We start from the raw sequence: 22,403 nt of genomic DNA, 5'->3' as shown, positions 1-22,403 counted from the left end.
TTAAAAAACATAATAATAATAAAGGCTTACTCATTGTCTATCAATCTAGTTTGATAGAAAATGGATCCAAATGAGTTACCAGTATTTTAATGTGAAACATTTGAAGGAAAATAAACCTTGATTTTCTTTATGTTAACTTTTTTCTATTTGCTTGTTTAGACACTAGACTGATTCTTTTCAGATGTTAACTCTCTCACCCAGGAAGTCTAGGAAAAATAAAACAATGAATATCTGTAGCAATTTGGTTTTAATTTCTACTAGTATTCTGGATCAAAATAATTAATAATTAAGTCAAGAAACCTGGGAGAATAGGTGATTCCATCTTAGGGCCATATAGTTAAGTCCACATATTATTTCTTTGAAATAGGATGCAGTCATATTTTTTACATTAGTAAAGAACCAGGTATAAGAAATGTGATGTCACTATTACGATTCTGCCATATAGTCAAAGGATTTCTGCAAACAGACTAAGAGGTAAAGAAGAACAGAGAGATGACAAAAAAAAATCCTCAACTTGTTCAAATAACTGGTTCCAATTTCTCCTAAGTGCCATCTCCATCTCTGCTAGTTTGAATTTTAGTGGGTGGAAACACTTAAAAGACTCAATACCACACCCAAGAGGTTCTGTTGTTAATCTGTTCTTAGATTAATCATAGGTTAATTTTTAAACCAGAATGAGGCAACATCAATGTGCTGGATAAACTTCTAAAAATATAAACCAGAATTATTCAGAAGTTATTTTCCATAGGTTTACCATACAGTCCTCTTACATAGCTGTCTTTTGGGAAAGAAAACAGGACACAATAGCTAATTAAATGGGGAAGGGAACAAGGATATTCACAGTGATTTTTATGGAAATACTATGGGGACATCAATTATTAAAAAAGAGAGACTTCATTTTTCAGTAAAACAGTCCCTAATCACCAGTGAATTGGTTGAGGGTAGTCTGTTGAATATGAACTTTGAAGAAAAATGTGTTTCTTATTGGCAGTGCAAACATTGTGGATGTATCAGAGTGTCCAGCATTAAACAACAAGCTCAGGAATGAGTAAAATTAATGTACTTACGTACAGTTAGTTTATCGATTCACTACCTTTTGGCTGCTTGGGGTATTTCCAGTATTGAAATACAATAAGTAAAGATGTTGTAAATATGGCCATAAGGATTTGTGTTTTTTCCATATCTTGGATGAATAACAAAGGGTGAGAATTCTGGGTCACAGAGTAAGTGTATGTTTCACTTCACTGGAAACTATCGGATTGTTTTCTGAAGTGGCTTCATCATTTTGCTTCTTACTGACCATGGATGAGAGCTTCAGTTCTCTGTATCGTTGTGAGCACTTTGCATTGTCATTTATTGTTTTGCTTGTAAAATTCTAGTCATTCTGATGTTTGGGGACATTGTAGTTCAAAATTGTATTTCCCTAATTGCAAATGGCATTGGCCTTTTTTTTTTATGTGCTTAGTTGTCATCTGTGATGGTTATTCAAGTTATGCCTAATTTTTATAGTTTATTTTTTCCTTTTTATGTCGTATTATTGTCTTTGGAGTTCTTTACATATTCTGGATATGTGTTCTTTATTGGACAGTGGTTTAGGGAAGATTTTGTACAAGTCTGTGACTGATTCGTACATTCCCTCAGCAGTGATTTTCATAAGGCAGAAGATTTAATTGTGTTCAAGAACAATTTATCATTTTTTCTCCTATGTTTCATGTATTTTACATTTTATATAAAAATTTCTGACTAATCCAGTCATATAGAAGTTGTCCTTCTATAAAAAGAGTTAGATTAGTTCTTATGTATTGACATTATTAATATTTTTAAAATGTTTTCCCCTTGTTAGTTATCTCTTTTATATCACTGTTTGTTTTTTTCTATGTTAGGCAGGAGGGACAGTGAACATGAAAGTCTTCTCAATATCTGTCTCATTCCATTCCACCTCTAATCAGTTCAGGTGTTACCTGAGTTCTGCTTGAAAATGTTCCCAGAATTTTTATTGCTGTTATTATGTTTCCCTTTCTTTAATCCCTTTCCTATATCCAATCATTTCAGCTATAATTTCATGGTTTCCGATAGGCATGTTCATACAAATGTGAGTAGATGACTTTTTCATGTACGGGTTAAGCCTTTAAAACAGATGCCTCACCACATTCTTTTTTCACCTTAAGAACTGATGACAGGTCCTAGTTCCTTGAAGATCTTCTATTTGCGTGCACTAATAATTTATTAGGAAAGCAGAAATATTAAAAATAAGGTTAATTGTATCAATATAAATAGAGAACACAAACAACTGATCCTAATTGTTTTGATACACCATGAATACAGATTTATTGTTTGCTTTTCATGATTACATGGATAGCAAAGACATTGCGAAGACATAAATATCAGTAAAATGAAAGGGAAAATAACTGAAAGTTTTACTCTCAGATATTCACAATTAACATGGATTAACATTTTTATTGATCATTTTCAAAGTGTATATATATGGTGTACATGGGTGATATCTGTGTCTTTATACCAGATGTGTTTTATAAAACTTTGTTTCCTTTGCCCTAATTTTTCAATCACTACTATTATCTCCAGGAAAATGTATGAAAAATATGCCCATGACTTTCTCCTCTCTTTTTATTACATGCAAATGTTTTAATGCTATTCATTTTTATCAAAGCATTGGACTCTGTGTGACTCATAGAAATATTAATATAAATCATGCTTTGTATTTACTGATACTGATGTATCAAAACCATTTATGAAACTACATTCCCAAGAAGGTTTTTTTTTTTAAATTTTGTTATCATTAATCTACAATTACATGAAGAACATTATGTTTACTAGGGTCCCCCCTTCACTAAGTCCCCAGAGAGGGTGCTTTTTTATCTAAGAAATTATTTCTTACAGAATCAATATTAGACCAAAACAAATTATATACATATTTTAAATATACACTAAAACTTAAGATATTTAAAATTCATTGCTAATATGTTTCCTAAAATGACAGTTAAAATTCTATAAAAATATAAAGACATACTTTCCAATAAGTGATAGAGTATTTATTGCAATTAAGTTCATTACCCCAATCCTTATCAAAAGTTCTCACTGAGAGAAAATATTGCATGCTAAAATTATAAAATTACCATTAAAATGATTTGTTATTTGATGGAATGCCCATAAATGTAAATATTAAGATATTACAACATTACAGAAATAAATAATTTGGAAAAATCTACAAGTGTATAGGCAGAAAAAGAGAGTTTAAAGTAAATATTGATTGAAATTTTATTTTCAGTAGGAAGGAATCAATTCCTGCAAGTAATTCATTTTGTAAAGAAGTTAATTATTTCCATAACAATTTTCTCAGAGCCATGGTGACATCCTTGTTCCTTAGACTGTGTATCATGGGGTTAAACATGGGAGTCACAATGGTATAGAAGAGAGAAAGCACTTTACCAGTTCCGGCTGAGTGGCTGGTCTTGGGTCGTAAATAGGTAATAGTGGCTGATCCATAGAACAACGCTACAACCATGAGATGAGATGAACAGGTGGAGAAGGCTTTGGCCCGACTTGTGGCTGATGGCAGTTTAAGGATTGTGGAGATGATTTTGGTATAGGAGATAAGGATCAACAGAAATGGAACCATAACAAATAATACAGCAACTATGTATACCATCATTTCATTCAAAAAGATGTCCCCACAGGCCAGGCTGAGTACTGGGGGGATGTCACAGAAAAAGTGGTTGATTAAATGAGACCCACAAAAGGGAAGAGAGAAAATCTGGCATGTCTGCCCTATCTGGACTGGGATTAAACTGGTCCAGGAGCCAACCACCAACTGGACACACATTTTGTGGTTCATGACTAGAGAATAGTGCAAAGGGTTACAAATGGCCGCATAGTGGTCATAGGCCATCACAGTCAGGAGGAGACACTCTGTGGCTCCCAGCATATGCATAAAGCACATTTGGGTAGCACAGACAACTAAAGAAATTGTTCTCCTCTGGGTCCAAAGATTCATGAGCATTCTGGGGAGAGTAACTGATACATAGCAGATTCCCAAAAAAGAAAAATTTCCCAGGAAAAAGTACATGGGGGTGTGGAGAGCAGGGTCTAGGTTTGTTACTAGGAGTATGATGCCATTGCTCATCAAGGTAATGATATAGATGACTAAAAACAAGCCAAACAGAAATGACTGGAGATAGGGAACATCCGCAAAGCCCAACAGAACAAATCCCATCAATTCAGTTAGATTTCCTTCTGCTGGTTTTTCTTGGTGTTTCATCTATGGAAATGGGAAATTGAGCGTGTGATTTTCATTTTTCCCCCATGGATCAGTGCTGTTGCCTTAACTGTATCAGGATATCAAGACTAGTTTTCATAAACACTGAAATTGTTTCTAATTTAATAATGTCACTAGTTACATGTTTCCCACTCTCTCAGGTTATACCTTAAAGATTATCACACTACACATTCTTCTGAAATTTCTTTTAAGATATTATTTTTGAACACAATGCAGTATAAAACCAAACTATGCTTAACTAAGCCCAGACTCTGGAAAAAATTGGCAGTCACTGAAAATAGACCCACAGCTTTGCCATGTCATCTCACTTTGAATTAATTGCACTTATTAACAATGCTATTGTACTTTCCAATTTTTCTCTATCACACTTCAGTAGAATAATAGGAGACAGTACTTTGCTCATTCATTTTCAACTGTCTTGTTTAAACCCTTCATTTCCTTCCCATCACTTGATGATCTTGATCATCAATGTCATTATTATACAGTTCGTATTACTCGGCACTTTACCAAATGAAATGAGAGAATTTTTTATTCCACATAGGGAAATGAAACAAGTATTTTTTGTAGGGTGTACTAAGTGGGGAATATTAGAGGGCTTTAATCAGGAAAAATTGCCTGGAAACATGGATACAGATAAATAAGATCAATAAAGAGGGTTACCCTGTGTAAACAGGAACAGCCTGCAGTGTGTCCCTTCCCCCTGTGCATGTGTGAGAGCAGGGGGACAGATGTACTGACTGCCGTGTCCCTTTGTGCTGTTTGCACCTCCACCAGCTTTGTTGTGCCTTGAAAGCACACTTCAGGTAAGTTTCTAAACTCACTTTTCTTCAGGTAATGATATTGAGACTTACCAGTGATAGGTAATTTGATCATATGTACACAGATTTTGTGATTGAATGTTGTGTCTGTATTTTTATTGGAACTGAGTTCGAATCTTGACTCCATAACTTATTACCTGAGTGGTATTAAACCGTTGTTTAGATTTTCTGATCGTGTATTCCATATTCCTGATAATTAAATGAGATAATAAGAGTAAAATTACCTATTCATTTTAATTGATTAAATATGGTATGTACTTGATAAAAATACGATATTACATTCTTAAACTTAAAATCTTAAGGTTGTGACATATTTTCTAGCAGAATTTCATTTAATAGAATTCTTGACTGGATTCTTGGTCATTACTTTTTTCCATTCTCTCCTTTCACTAGGGCCAGGATTGGTGAAGGTGAATGAGAACCCCATAGGTACCAAACTTAAAAGGCACTCTTTTCAGAGCTGATTCTGCATTGCACACTCCTGAAAGGCAGAGCCTCCTTAAATGTTGTTCCCTGGGCACCTGGACCCAAGATCTGTCTCAGCCCTGCCTTTCATTTCTCTATTCTGTGGGTTTGCACTTTGTCCACCAAGCACAGCATAAATACAGTGTCAGGAAGAAGGAATACAGTTCTACCGAGATGGACTGGGTTTGAATTATGACTCCACCACCTCTTAGCTGTGTGGCCTCCTGCAAGTTCTTAATCTTCTTGTGCCAAGGCTCACTTGACTATAAAACTGGCCAACAGTTGTACCAACCCCGAGGATTATTATAAGAGTAAATCCATTTGATATATGCAAAACAACTTGAAGAAGTCCTGGCATTTATAAAAGTCTCTATAAAGGTAGTTGTTATTGTTGCTATTAAAAAGGAAACTATTATTCTATATTTTACCCTCCATTCTAAGCAGTAGGAAACACATACACACTCATTTACTTTTCTTTGTATCACATGGTTGACGTGGAAATGGAGAGAGATCTTAAAGCTGTCATCAGTGTTATAAAAATACTTTACACTTAAGCTAAGAGTTCTTCATGACTTCTCTGGCAATTTTTTTTTTATCTTTGTAACTACTCTGCAATCCAAGAGCACACAGCACTATTTCAGGCCGTCATGTTTCAATGTGGGCAATTCTGTTTGTATGTCCTTCCTGTCACTCACATTAAGGGATCTGGGAGGTAAGGACTGTGACTATCTTCCTACTTGAGATCAATATAGATCTTAGAAAATGCTGTACATCTAATATGGTGCTGAGTAATTGATTCTGAATTTACCTAAAACAAAAGATATGTTTTGAATGAAATCAACATTCTTAAAAGGGAGAAAATGATGAATATGCAAGAAAATAAAATTCTAATCATTAAGCATCACTTTAATGAATGGCAATTTTTAAAATAAATGATTTCACCTTATTACTTGAATAAAATTACTTTCAGTACTAAAGAAAATTTCTAATATACAAATTCAACTTTCTGGTGATGACATCATCAATGTGTAACATGATAGAGAGAAGATTTGTATATTTTCCATGAGCAGAATAAGGTAGAGCAGAGAACTACTCTATTTACTCTCATAAAATTACATGTCTTTTTTTTTAAATGTTTGAGTTCTTATCAATCAAATCAAGTAAAATTTTGTTTTCTAATCATTTAATGCCAATCCTTCATTCCTGGAGAAACCCAAATAATGAAGCAATGTTTAACAATATTCTCAGTTTGAAATGTTGCAAGCTACCCATCTCTCAGCTGTATTTTTTATATCTGATATAAATTCGCAACTAAAACTTAAAAACAATATTGAATTTAACATTGTTTTTCATTATTTTGTAAGTCCTTAGATCTATCATTTTGTTTTCTAAAATTAATTTTCTTTGGATTCCCCAATGTTTGTAATCTTATTTAATGGATCGTTTTTATTATAAATCTCCCATTGCAATATCCAGAAGGATACATAAATATAACATTTGTTTATTACATTATGTTGGCTCAAAATGAAGTTCCCTATAATATCTATGCCTAGAAAACATATTTGTTATTAGTTTTCAGGATTTTGAAGAGATTCAATATCACTACATATTATTACTATTTCATTGTAAATTTTAATAGCTTCAGAAATAATAGGAGTTACTTTAAGAAGGTGACACATTGCTACTTATGTTAAATGCTAATTTTAAATTTAACAATAAGATCTTCTGCCTACTGTCAGTTTAAAGAGGTTCGTATTTACCTTATTTGGGATGTTGCTGATGTTTCTCACATACTGGATTTAATACTTAAATCTCTGTATGTGAAATCACTTGTTTTGTCAAAGGTATTCAAGCCAGCTTTAAAATATTGTTCCTTCTAAACATAAAGTGCTCTTTAAATGAAATTAGTTCTCTCTACCCAGGGATCTCCTCCACGTGACGCATTTAGGTTTTTAATTAAAAGCCTGTTTTTGGCACTCTCCTCTTTTTTGTTCCTTAAATTTTTTACTACCTGGAATACTTTCTCTTCATGCTCTCCATGGAATAGAATGCACAGCACATCTCATTTCTTGAGTCACGGATAAGGGGCTGAACAACATCATTTCAGACCATCCAAAATTAAAACACAGCCCAATTCTCACCTTATCTATTGTGAGTACTCCATGAAGAGCCTCTGTTCCTAGTGGACTGAGATCTTGGACTTGTTTCTGTGATACTCTCCTCTCCCCTAATAGGTTCCTTGATAACTAGTTAAAAACCATCATGTGAAACAGTTGAATAAATGTTCAGATGACAAATGTTTTATTTTTATATACAAATTGATATGTTGCTTTCTTTGTGCCCACCTCAGCAATCTGAGATGTGGCTGTTGAATGTATTAAAATAGTTTCCCAAATTAAAATTTTCATAAAAGTTAAAAAGAACATTTTAATAGGGAGAAAGTTTTCCTGCCCTTTGCAGCGTATCACCATCTTTTCCCATTTTACATCTTTTTAAGATTTGAATGTTTTCAGGCTTTACTTATGATAAGATGAGAATCTGAAATACATCCAGCAGAGATCATGGGAAGGACACAAACCAAACCTGTGTGGATTCCAGGCTTCAATTCTAGGAAAGACCATTTTTTTCCTACATTTGGATTACTTAAGAATCCTGGCTTGGAATCAATTTCTCACGAAAAAAAAATAGGATGTTGATTCCTGTTATTTAGAAAGTAATGGTCTCTAAAGTTTTATGAATATGAAGATAAAAATATTTATGTGAGAGGGAGCTCCTGTGGTCATGTGGTGACAGAGTGACTGGGGAAGTTACCTGCACAGGAGCAGGACCCCTGCGTCAGAGATTGGGGACGCCAGCGAGGAGCGCGTGGTGACAGAGGCCTCGCGGGATACAGGGGTGACAGAGCACAGCAGGGGGATGAGCGGCCGGCCGGGCCTGAGCTGCTGGGGCGCACATCCCAGAAACAGCTGTGCCGGAAGGGGCTCTGGCGCCTGGTGACAGCACCTTGCGGTGCTGGGCATGGATGGGTATCTCCAGGCTCCTCCGCGGAGTAGGAGTAGAGTATATGTGCGTATACACACATACAGAGAGAGAGAGAGAGTAGAAAAATGAGTAGAAATTTGTATTTACGACAAAAAAATGGTCCAGTACCAATGAGAATTTGTCATGTAATATAAGTAGCCTACCTAACTGGTGAAATATGGACATATAAATAAATGTTTTGGAGACAATTGGACAGCCTTAATAGTAAAAATGATAAGCTATTCTTAATACCTTATATTCTAGCAAGAAAAACTTAAATGAGACAGAGATTTAAATATTTTAGAGAGTGAAATGATGAAAGCATTTTAAGAACAGGTGTTTTCCAATTTTGGAGTAAGGAAAGTCTAATTATGATTCAAAATACAGAGTGTGCGATGCAATAATTGAAAAGAAAACTGTAAAAATTAATAATTCTGCATGATAAAAAATAATTCCCCAAATTAGAGTCAAATAAAATTGATATAATGGGAAAAATAATTTCAAATGATATCTCAAATAAAATTCTCTTGGCTTGTTCTTATGTATTGTAGAAAGTCCAACATATAAATAGAAAAATGGACTGTACAGATATGACATTTCACAGAAATGAGAGAAAAATGATTCCTGAAACAGGGACAGATATTCAGCTTCATTTATAAAACAAAAATTAAATTTTAATCTGAAAATGATTTAGTTTAGAAGAAATCCTGATATTAATCCATCCACCACTGACCAAGCACAACTGGGTTTACTCTTTGAATCAATCAGTAAAACGTGCACAGATAAGAAGTTATGTAGTAACATAATAATGAAAAAAATGTGTACGTAGAACACACTGTGCACCAAGTAAGGGTGAATAATCGTGTGGGCTAACTCTCTCTGACTTAATGAGCCTTAATTTGGATATTGTCATCTATTCTTTTATTCCACAACTATATGGTGCCTCTAAAACATGAGTTTTATAATTTATCCAGTTATAAAGTGTTTACAAAAGAAGCTGTGACCAAGTGCATCTTAAACAAATTGAAGTTATTTTTTATTTGTTTTAAGTGTTGGAAATGATATTCTTATTTACAAGTATATCCATTTATAGACGGTTCCATCATTTATCCAAAATGATTCAGTAGTACCACCAGTCTTGAATCATTTTTTGTTGTCAATGATTATTTTCTTTGACATAAAAGGCAGTTCAGTTCTCTGAATTAGATTCAGGAAGAAATAGAAGCATGGCAAAAAAATAACAAATAATATTGCATTTTTCTTTTCATTGTAAACATATGTTCATTTAAAAAATGTAGGTATACATATTACATCCTAAATGCTACATATTGTATATATTATATGATGTATATAACATATATATATATATATATATATATATATAAAATTAATAGGCATTCAAATACTATCTTTTAACGTTAATTTAGAGGATATATACATTGTGATTTTGGCTTGTTTTCTTAACAATATGCTCCATTCTTGTACATACATCTGTTTTATTCATTTTTATCACTGTTTAGTTTTCCTCTTTCTCAAATTGTCATCATCATTTTCCATTCTAATTGGAGAAGGATTTGCTGTTATGAAAGATGCACATGAAACCTTCTTGGACATGTCCCCTGACAGACGTATGCACTCATGTCTGCTGGTACATGCCTAGGGGTAAGATTCGCTAGATAAGGGCCCCCTGACTGCTGAAGTGATCCATGCTGGCAGTGAGAGCTCCCATTGTGCCACACCCTTTACACAAGTGTTTTTTTTTTTTTTTTTTGGTGTTTCAGATGAATCATAGAAACCTTCTGGTTCTAATTTGCATTTTACTAATAGCTAATGCATTACTTCTTTTTTTTCCTCATCATTTGGATTATCTTCTTTTGTAAATGACTTTTTAGTTCCTTGTCAATTTCTGTTTTTGATTTGGAAGACTTCTTTATATATGCTATATTTCAACTCTTTCAAAATTGTCACTTTAAATAAAATTGACATCTTTTCAATATTGAATTTTCTAATCCACGAACATGTCACAGAACTCCGTTTACTTACTATTCTTCAATTTCCCTCAATCAGCTAGAATTTACTGGGTGGATTTCTGAATGTTTCTTATTAGAATTACCCTTAAGTATTTGATATATTTGATCCTATCTACATAGCATACATTTTTAGTGTTAATTTATGTTTGCTTCTTTTATAAGGAAATAAATTGATTTTTGTTTACTGACTGAATTCAGTAAATATGTTAAAGTCATTTATAAAGTCTAATAATTTGACATCAATTACTATATAAGATGGACTTCATTTGTCAGTACAACAGTTGTCCCTAATCATCAGTGAATTGGTTGGGGTGGTAGACTAGTCTGATAAATATGAGATTTGAGGAAAAATAAATTTCTTATTGGTAATACAAAATGTTGTGGATTTATCAGAAAGTCCAGCATAAAACAAGCTCAAGAATGAGTAAAGATAATGTACTCGTGTACAGTTTATCCATTTACTGATGGCCGCTGGGGTTTTCCAGTATTGAAACAGAGTAAGTAAAGATGCTGTAAATATTGCCCTCAGGATTTGTATTTATAGGTTTTCTGTTGTCTTGAGTGAATAACAAAGGGTGAGAATCCTGGGTCACAGGGTACATGTATGTTTCACTTCACTGGAAACTGTCGGATTGTTTTCTGAAGTGGCTGCATCGTTTTGTTTCTTACCAACATGGATGAGAGCTCCGAGGCCCTGTATCCTCGTGAGCACTTTGTATTGTCATTTATTGTTACACTTGTAATATTCTAGTCATTCTGATGTTTGGGGTCACATTGTGGTTTAAAATTATATTTCTCTAATTGCAAATGGCATTGGTCTTTTTTTTTATGTGCTTAGTTGTCATCTGTGGTGGTTATTCAAGTTTATATCCAATTTTTATTGTTTTTTTTTTCCTTTTGATTTCATATTATTGCCTTTGGAGCTCTTTACATATTTTGGATGTGTGTTCTTTGTCGGACAGTTGTTTAGAAAAGATTTTGTACAAGTCTGTGACTGGTTTGTACATTCCCTCAACAGTGTCTTTCATAAGGCAGAAGATTTAATTATGTTAAAGAACAATTTATCATTTTTTTTCTCCTATGTTTCATGCATTTTATGTTTTATATAAAAATTTCTGACTAGCCCAGTGCACAGATGTTGTGCATTTTTTTTCACTAGAAATATTATAGTATTTATTAGGTTTTATATTGAGGTTTAAGGTCCATTATGAGGCAAGGTTTATAAATGTGCAAAGAATGAGTCAATGGCTACATTTTTTGCCGCATAAGACTATTGTATATATTCAGCATCATTTTTTTTAAGACTGCCCTTTCTCCATGGATTTTCCTTAGAAGCTTTGCCAGAAATCAGTTGGCTCTGTTGTAAATTTATTTCTTAAATTGCATTTTGTTCCATAGATGTCTGATTTCACCAATGCCACATTTTTTGCTATTTTAGCTTTATGCTAAATCTTGATCAAATTTTGTTAAACTTCTAGCACTATTTTCTTTTTCAAAATTGTCAAGACTACCTTATTTCTTCTGCCTTTTAATATGATTGGATAATTATCTTGTCAATTTCTGCAAAAACACTTTTGTAATTTTAATTAGATTGACATTGAACACATAGATAGTTTGGGATCACATTTAATTAGTAGATCCCTTTTCTCACAATTGGGGGGTCTCCAAATATCACTTTTTTTCTCCCTGCCTCCCTCTCTCCCTTCCTCCCTCCCTCCCTCCCTCCCTCCTTCCTTTCTTCCTTCCTTTCTTCACTCAGATTCCATAGCCAACTTTCCTTAACTACTAATTTAGAATCTCTGGGTATAGAGTACAGGCATCTATGTATATTTCACAATTTTTTGGAAAAAATGTTAAGTGCATAGCCAGTACAAATATACAGATTAGTATGTAGGATCCCTAAGACAACACAAGATCTTATATAACTCAAAAATGTTGACCTTTACCTTTGCCAGATCTCTAATACTCTAATGTTCCACTAGTTAAAATATTAGTTATCTGCATATTGCACCATCTTTCCTGTCAATAATTTCTATTCATGTATTTATATCTTATCTCTTCTGTTAAACTCTTAGTGAGCTTAAATGTATCTCTCCTACCACTTAGAAGTATAGCACTTTAACATTAAATAAGCATAATAGACTTTATTAACTGATAAAGAGGTCTCTCATAGATTATGCTGTCATATTATTTGATTATGTACAAGTTTACTGTATTTTGTGAGAAGTGAACAGGTTATATTCCCAGGAAGAGGAATCTGGATTTCAGAGAATTTAAGTCATCAACTCAATAACACACAACTGTTTAGAATCAGAGCTGGACTCTGGCCTGTTTTCATTAGATTTCTTTTCCAGTCCCGTGTACATTCTTTTTCCATTGTGGGATCATTTTATATCAGAAGCCAAAATGCACTCATGTAAATACTTTTTATCATGTAATTCATTGCTCCAGACTGTTCACTTGTTAACAATGGAGAAAGATGAAATCATTTTATTACTTTTATGTCCCAGAAGAGAATTAGTGAGCTTTGTCCTTGGAACATCCCTGTGGACATCAACAAGAGCTCGGAAACCAGGTTTAAAAGTCCAAACACTTAATATTCATAGCACACCTTAATGAGTAAGCGGTTCATTCCCACAGGTAAGAGGAACAGTTTTCCATCACTTACAGAATATTTCAGAAGCTCTAACTTTCAATCTCAAACTAGGTTTTGCTTTAATATTTAAATCTGAGATAAAAATTTCTAGTGAACTCATAGTTGCATTACAATTTTAATGAGGGAATTCCATGGAATATAATACAGAAAATAGGAAAGACTCTGTACATGTCTAGTTCAATAAAGCTTTAAATAAGAAAAGTGCTTTAATTAATTTAAAGAAATTTGGTGGAAGAAAACAGAATAATGGTAGAAGAAATAAATGACTATTTAAAATTTAGGAAAATTATTAAATGGAGAGAAAATTAATGATCAACCAGCCATCAGGGCATATGCTATTTTGGGATCATAATTTCTTTTTCTTATGGAGGGGTGTAAATGAATTTTAAAGTGATTTGACTACTGAGCTAATTGATTTGGAAGCAACTTCTTTTTGTTCTATGTTTTTTTTTACTATAATAGTCTACTTAAGCTTGATGGCTTTAAAACAATTCCAATGCAAGAAGATATTATTTTGTACTGTTCTAGGGGATCACAGTTCCAGGATTACAACATGTCACAAGGAGTCTACAATATAGGCAAGTGGAAAGAGCTTAAGGGGTGTGACAGAGACGCCTGGACTTTAATCCTGGCTCTGTCCGCAATCTGCTGTGTCAGTTTAGTCAATATGTAGGTCTAGCTGGTCCTCAGTATTCCCATCTATGAAAGGATCCTGAATTCATTAGCTTTTAGGTTGCTACGTAGATTACACAACATAAAGTACGCAAAGTTCCTCACGCTGTAGCCACTTTATGGTTTGTGGTAGCTGCTGTCCTGTGTCCATTCTTCTCAAGCTTAATGCTTGTAAACTGTTCCCGTGGGTGTCTAGCCTGGATGCTTTCTGACTGTATGGGGGTTGGGGAACTGATTTGGTTGTAGTTTTCCAGAATGACTGTGGTTTGTTAAAAATTTGGGATCTATACTTTTGTCATTCTAGCCTTTTTTTCAAAGTTTAGATGTAAACACAATCTATTCTAATTTCCTTAAATATTTGTTGACAGAAATGCCTATTTAAAGGGCTTCTTGGATGAGGTACTTGAACTTCAGACTTTTGTCTGTTGTTCCTTTAGTTCCCTACAGTGGAGAAGACAATTGCTCAAATGGGACATGATTTTCAATAAAATATATCTTCATTCATAAACCACTTTCTGGTCCTACATATACGATCAGAGGTATCAAGGGCTGTGAGAAAATTAGTAGGGACAAATTATCAACGGGATTTAAGTAAACACACTATAATTTCACTGACATGCCCCAAATCAGAAAGCAATAATACAGATGTATATTTTAAGGTGCTTGATATCATAGAATATTGTGATATACTGTGTTTAATTTCATGGAAATAAAAATTTAATATAAAGTGTCATGTAACACATATGTATGACTAAAAGCAGAAAGAGTTTCTGTTTGGGCCCATTGCTCACTGCTTTGATGAAAATTTGATTTTATAATTCCTTAATTATTCTGTATTTATAGTTTTATTGGTTAAAACAAATTTGTAGTAAATATAATTTGGAAGTCATATGCATCCTTCACATATAACTAACACTTCAATTTAATAAAACACATTTTAGTGTATCTCACAAATAAACACTCTGCAATCACACCATGTTCCCATGTTCACGTAGTTGAATAAAATATGCACAACAATTTTGGTCAATCTGAGTTATCAATTTAATAAAACACATTTTAGTGTATGTCACAAATAAACACTCTGCAATCACATCATGTTCACATAGTTGAATAAAACATGCACAACAATTTGGTCAATCTTAGTTATTATCCACACCCAGAACCCCTGGTCTGGCCAGTACACCAACCATGCCAGGCTCCATGGCTCTGTTCTTGTAGCCCCCTTGGCCGGGCAGCCCTCCTTCTCCTGCACCAGGTCCAGCATCATCCCCCTCCTTTCCTGACATCCCTTGCCTACAAAGGACCCCTCTGTCCCTGGTGGACGTCAGGATTCCACACTGACATCGATCCCAGAACCCACTTACACATCAATTCCCAGCTGTGGCTCCCAGCTGTCCCCCTGAGGTTGACACGTTTGTCTCATTCATTGCTGGGCATCTCTTTTTTGGTGCCCAAGTCTGTGCCTGACAGAAACAGGTGGACTTGTTGCAATAATGCTAAAGAGCAGTCTTGTACAAATACAAGTAGATTTTTTCAAAAAACAAAAAACAACAAAAAACTTATTCTTTGGTTTGAAGCATTAAGTTACTTTGGTTTGATCATACTAGGTCTTCAATCTGAGATTTAATACAAGGTTTTAGAGCCCAAATAAAATGCTTTTTTAAAAACTCTTCCACAACTGTGCTACTTGAGCTTAATCAGTTAAATAAAGGTTAAAATTGTAATGAAGCCCACATTTCCACTATGTGTCTCAGTCAACAAATATTTTTTAATGAATTCTGTAGTAGACCACTTACTCATTAATTTTGCATAATTTGCATATTTTTATTTCTTTTCATTGTGCTTCTTTCTATCTGCCTAATTCTTGTTTTGCATCTAATTCTCTTCACTAAATACTTCTGTAGTTAATACATAGATTCTGAGAGGCAAGGAATTTTTAAAACATAAATGTATATTTTGATTCTCAAGCAATACATTAATATTATTTAATTTTGTTAATTTATGTTTTTATATGTTATTTTATTAAAATAAGCATTCAAATTAAGCTGGAGGTTTTTTTTTTAACACATCTGTGTATGTGTATTCTCAGGAAAAATGTGTGAGTTGTCTGTATTAACACAGAAATCAATATGAAGCTTAATTATATTTTTTTACTGTATAATTCTCTAAGGACTAAATAAACATTTTTTTTTTGGCTTGGTAGCCTCACAATTAAAAAGCTATTCTATGTATTAAAACAATTTTCCACATGAATCTGGGAGGAACTTTCTGGGAAAATATGGTCACCTGACTTTCTTTTCTTTCTAATGATAGCTTAAGCTGATTTGCTCATTCTCCCTGATTCATGGTTGTTTTAATATAACAAAAATATAGTGCGGTTCATGTTAGGAAAAGAAATCGTTTGTAGGTCATTGAATTTAGCCCAGTCCTATGCATGGCAGGTTTTTCACTCCTTAAAATGACATGATGAGAAAAAAACAAGGGTCATCATGCTGAAATCTTGCTTGTAAATATGGTAAATGCAATATTTAATTACGTTTCAATGACTGAGGCTTTCTGTCCAGATGCTGGTGACAATTTAACATTCTGGTTGTTTGTTATGCACTTTCTTTTCTTCATACTCCACTGAATGAGAAACAGTCTGGCAGCCTGGGGAAATATAGCAATAATAAAATACTCCATTGTGGCTTATATCATGATTATATTCTTTTAGCAGTCATTTTGATAAATAATTTTATCTAGTATCATGTGATGTTTTACATAACTGTAGAAACTTCATTGTTACCTATACAATTTTAAAGAAATGGCCATGAATTAATTTTGATTTGCAAGGGTAGTGAGTACATGTGTGGAGAAAAATCTTGAATTGGTAGTAAGATAAAATTTGAAAAACAGTATTAAAATAAACTACAGAAGCCAAATGTGGGACAACTTACTATTATCTGTTTCAGGAAACAAAACTGTAAAACAAAAAAGCAATAGTTTGTTTATGTTTACATACAAGGTGCATCTACTTCCAGAATAACATCTATTTACTATTTCTGGAAGCACTAATGAAATGAAGTAGCCAGAACAGAAGACACAAAAATAATTTGGTTGGAAAAGTCTGCCTTATATGACTGGTTGACAGGTAAATCTAACATACCCCAATTCTGGGTAACTTGGGAACATTTTAAAATTAAATAATTTTCACACTGATTTTTATCATTTATGCACTACCCAGTCACCTGCATAAGTGTATTTGTTCCCATTTTAACAAAAGTGAACATTAAGTAAAGACATTTCATGCACATTCTAGAAAATGTAGGGTTAGTACTCAAGTGTGTATTTTGTAGTATCATATTTAGGGACCTAAAAATTCCTATATTCATTTGTCTCTCTGAACCTTAAAATGATGTATTATGAAAATAAGAAGTAGTAAACTTAACAGAAAATAAATTGTCAATTAAGCCACATAACTTGGCACTGTTTTTAACATGACAAATTTAGCCAACAAATGAATGAAATAATTTCTTATTTATTTATTCAGGGTAATGCATCCACTTGGACCCAGTTCACCACTGTCTTTTCCTTCACTGCCAGGGATTTTAATATGTTCTTCTAAGAAACAAACACAACGATGTGATTGGATGAATTGTATTTTTATTCTGTTTTTAAAACCTGTAAATAAAAACTGAAATGTCAGGGTCAACATCAGATTTACACTCACACGGGACTCAGTTGAAAAATGTGACTGAAGTCACCACATTTATACTGATGGGCTTCACAGATGACTTTGAGGTACAAGTCTTCTTATTTTTACTATTCCTAGCAATCTATATTTTTACTCTGCTAGGAAATTTGGGGATGGTTATTTTAGTCATTGGAGATTCCCATCTCCACAACCCGATGTACTATTTTTTGAGTGTGTTATCATTCTTGGACGCCTGCTATTCTTCAGTTATCACTCCAAAAATGTTGGTCAATTTCTTATCAGAGAATAAATCCATTTCATTCCTTGGATGTGCAGCACAAATGTGTCTCTTTATTACTTTTGGAACCACAGAGTCCTTTCTCTTGGCGGCAATGGCCTATGATCGCTATGTGGCAATCTACAACCCTCTCCTGTATTCAGTGAGCATGTCACCCAGAGTCTATGTGCCACTCATCATTTTCTGCTATGTTGGTGGCATCCTGCATGGTATTTTGCACACAGTGGCCACATTTAATCTCTCCTTCTGTGCATCCAATGAAGTCAGACATGTCTTCTGTGACATCCCTCCTCTCCTGGCTCTTTCTTGCTCTGACACTCACATAAACCAGCTTTTAGTCTTCTACTTTACAGGTGCTATTGAGATATCCACTATCCTGATAGTCCTGGTCTCCTATGGTTTCATTCTGTTGGCCATTCTGAGGATGCATTCTGCTGAAGGGAGGCGAAAAGTCTTTTCTACGTGTGGCTCTCACTTAACTGGAGTGTCCATTTTTCATGGAACAGTTCTCTTCATGTATGTGAGACCAACTTCCAGCTACTCTTTGGACCAGGACATGGTAGTGTCTGTATTTTACACCATTGTGATTCCGATGCTGAATCCCATCATCTATAGTTTGAGGAACAAAGATGTAAAAGATGCAATGAAAAGAGTGTTTGGAAAGAATTCGGTTGTTGATAAAGTGCACTTTTCACATTAAATATTAAATTAAGACTGATGTTCATTATCTTCCTATCATAAAGTTGATTCAAGTGCCCTTAGTTTATTAGTGTTTTTCTATTTCTCTTGCATATTTTAAAATAAAGATCGTAGTAAATCCAACATGTATGCAGTTTTTACACATGCATAAACCATGTCATCCATTTGCCTCTTAGATATGTATGTCTCCACAAATACAGACATAATTACACATACACACATCTCTGTGTATATATATATATATATATATATATATGATGATACTGCTTGTATTAGTTTACTGAAACTGCTTTTACAAAATAGACTTGCTGCTTAAATAACAAGAAACTTATTTTCTCACTGTTCTGGAATCTGGAAGTCTGAGATCAAGGTGATGGCACTTCTGATTTCTCCTGAGGCTTCTCTCCTTCACTTGTAGATGGCGATCTTCACTCTCTTGTCTTCAAATGATTTTTTTTTCCTCAGTGTCAGTGTCCTAATCTCTTCTTCTTATAAAGTCAATATCCATACTGGATAAGGCCCACCCTGAAGGCCTCATTTTAAACTAATTACTTCCTCAAAGATCCTATCTCCAAATACAGCTACCTTCTGGGGTACTGGGAGTTGATACTTTACCATACAATTTTGGGTTTATTTGTGCACACACACACACACACACAGGCATATACACATGTAACCTTACATTAAAATGAATAATTTTATATTTCATCTCCATGTAACAAAAATTGGATAAGCTCCCAGAGTTGCAATTGTAACTTGGTAATTATATCTGATTAGCTTGTGCAAACAGCACCTCATCCACAACAAAACCACAGTTCACACAATCCCAGCCCACTCTCCATGGAGTCAGTAGCAACTGACGCAGGCCGAAGCTCTCTGCTCCTGGAACTATGCATTTGCAGAAACCTCATTCCAGCCTGTGATCCAGAGACCAGAGATAACGTGTTCCTGGTGTCATCGCCCTGCTGTTTGTGAGGCTGCCTTTCTCCCCACTTATTATTTCACCCGAAGCACAGACATTCAACACATTTTATTTCCTCACAGAATACAGAGAGTAGGCATAAACATTTATCAAGTTTATATTTAAACTCATGACAAAAGACGAGCACAATCGAGAGAGTGACAGATGGTGGCTGGAAGATTGGGCCCTTCCCACAACACTCCCCAGCCCATCTTTCTGGGTGTCCCCACAGGCCTGGTCCTGACCCCGCTCTGCCTCCACTTTCCTTTGACACCAACCCCTCTTTCATGCCCAATGTATCAATAGTTTTATTTACCTTTTCCAATTTTGCTGAGGTTGCTTCCTTCTTCTTGATTCAGTTTTCATATTTTTAAATGTTAAATTGTTAGGACCATACATGGATGCCCTATAAGAGCAGAAACACTCTTAATTGTCCGATATTACCTGTAGGAAAATTTTCACATTCTTTATTGATTTTTTTTGTCATTTCATTTTTTATAATTCCTCTGAAAAGTTTTTCAACATATGCATTGTTGACATCATCTGGACATGTCCTACCTGCTTTCTTGTTTTTAAGGGGCACTAGTTTGCTACGTAGAGGTAGACATTTATGGTTGGGGATTCAACCTTAAGAAGCCAATGGCAGTTCTGTATTATAAAAAGTAAGATTACTTGAATTATAATATCTCTTAGACACTATAGGAGCCCCTGAATGGATAAACCTTGGTTGTTAATGAATCCTATAAACAAGGATTAGGAACAACTATGAAACATTTTTTAAATTAAAAATCCCTCTTATTGCAGCATTATTAATTCAACATATCTTCATTTCAACCTCCTCCATGTACTTTATGGGGAGAACCACTTCAAGCATGAACCGAGTGTTTCCAGCCCCATATGACTGCTTTACATTTGACTAAGTTTTGTTTCTATATCAGTTTGCTCTTGTTTCTGAAAGAGTCATTTTCCATGCCTGGAGTTCCAGGCACCTTCACGAGGTCAGGAGAAAATTGCTTCCTCAGCATTTTTCCTTAGTCAGGACATAGAAGTAGACACAATCTGGCACAACCATGACTTTGTGTTTTCTAATCCGAAATGATGTGCCCCTGCCATGCCCACTGGTTTCAGAGCTAATACTTATCAGATAGCACGTGCCAGTGGGAACCTTATGACCAAATGATGATGTGTTCTCCGAGTATTGACCAGTGAGATTGTGACTCAATTGCATGTTTTCATAGAAAAAAATACCTAAATCTACTGAAATCAGTAGATTTCAGATTCAATGATACTCTGTTTGGTAGCTTACAGTTCACCTTCTGTTTGTTGATCTTTGCTCATGATTCTACTCCGCAGAAGGGCAGAGAGAAGATCCGGTAGGGGAACCCTATGTAAATCCGGGTTACAGTGACCCAACAGCCTGCTACCCGTTGGACACATAGCCTATTGCTAATGAGGACAGGGTAGACAAATGGTCTGCAAAGGGCAACGCACCTGTCATAAGCCATCACAGTCAGAATAAAACAGTGGCTCCAAAGACCAGAAATAAATACATTTGAGTGCCACAGGCCAGAAAATAAATAGTTCTATTTTGTCTACAAAGATCTATTAGTAATCTGCGGATAGTGACTGATACATGATTCCAAGGAAGAAAAGTTCCCAAGGAAAAAATATATGGGAATCTAAGGGAGGGATCAACCTTGGTTATTATGATAATGAAGCTATTTGCTATCAGAATAATCACATAGATTATAAAAAACGCCCCCAAAAGAAATCCTTGGAGGTCAGGAATATCAGAAAAGCTAAAGTGGATGAAATCCATCAATGTAGAGTGATTTCACTGTGGATGTTTTTGTCCCGTGGTTTCCATCTGTAAACGCTGATTTCAGGGTCTAGAAGTCACTTCAATCCACAGGGCCCAGTCGCGGAATGGGACATATTAATGGGATGATTTCAAATCCACAGATGCAGGGCACATGTCCAGCTTTTTAGCTTGTTTGTTTTGTGTTTTTGGTCATGTATTTTAAATCTAATATCCTCTAATCCCGGTATGTAAAAACACATATTAATTTTAAACTCTATTCTGCTTGCTCATATTAACAAAAGGATAAATGGATGATGTGGCAAAACAGACAACACTTAGAAGAACAAAACACATCAGATAGATTATGTACCGATAAGATCCCTGTAATGTGGGACATTTTCTAAAAAGAAGCATTTCTCCTTTTCAGTCTTGTCTCTTTTTGCTTTTTATTGGTATTTTTTATGCCTAGAACCTTCTAATTTACAATCCATATATGTGATTCCTTCATGTGTGAATTGATGATTCCCATTTGAACTTCATCTCAGAATCCTAAAGGGCAAGGTGGGCAGTGAGACTCTCCTGCCAGACCCAATTCAGGCCAGTCTGGGAAAGAAATTTAGACACTCATCAGAAAAATGAGGAATGTTGTCTTGACACCAAAATACAAAACTATTCCACTGAATATATCATATAAATTTGTATTAGACATATTGCCTCACAGTGAGTCATATGTTCAGTTGAAACTTAGATTTGAAATAAAGTAAATAAGATTGTGCTGTAATATGTCCTCAACCCTAGCCTGGCCCCAACAATCTTAACAACTCTACTTATATTCCAAATCTGAGGTCTTTAGTAGTAATTAGGTAAGTTTAGAGCCTTTGTGGGATAATTATACGAGGAAAAAGGAAAACAAAATATGGCAGAGAATTTGATCATAGGGATCACACACCTGACACCAGACAAAATATAAAATCTGCCCCTGCCCACCTTTCTCTTACCTCTAAACATGAGTTTT

The 22,403-nt window shown here is 34.5% G+C and overlaps 2 protein-coding genes across 2 annotated transcripts; one reads left to right on the top strand and one right to left on the bottom strand.

Annotated features, from left to right (window-relative positions):
• Positions 1–3,334: 3,334 nt before the first annotated feature.
• Positions 3,335–4,291, bottom strand: LOC108401856 (olfactory receptor 10AG1-like). Its single transcript, XM_017668050.3, has one exon. It carries the CDS (start codon positions 4,274–4,276, stop codon positions 3,335–3,337), a length of 942 nt encoding a protein of 313 aa, XP_017523539.3. The 5' UTR covers positions 4,277–4,291.
• A 13,343-nt stretch (positions 4,292–17,634) lies between these two features.
• On the top strand, positions 17,635–18,627 carry LOC118971095 (olfactory receptor 5T17-like). The gene has a single exon (XM_037011066.2). The coding sequence runs from the start codon at positions 17,635–17,637 to the stop codon at positions 18,625–18,627; it is 993 nt and encodes a 330-aa protein (XP_036866961.2).
• The last annotated feature ends 3,776 nt before the right edge of the window (positions 18,628–22,403 follow it).

Source organism: Manis javanica, chromosome 11 (assembly GCF_040802235.1).
Source record: "Manis javanica isolate MJ-LG chromosome 11, MJ_LKY, whole genome shotgun sequence".
NCBI lineage: Eukaryota > Metazoa > Chordata > Mammalia > Pholidota > Manidae > Manis > Manis javanica.
Note: the sequence above shows the minus strand (reverse complement) of the source record. Positions and strands in the feature narration are given on the sequence as shown.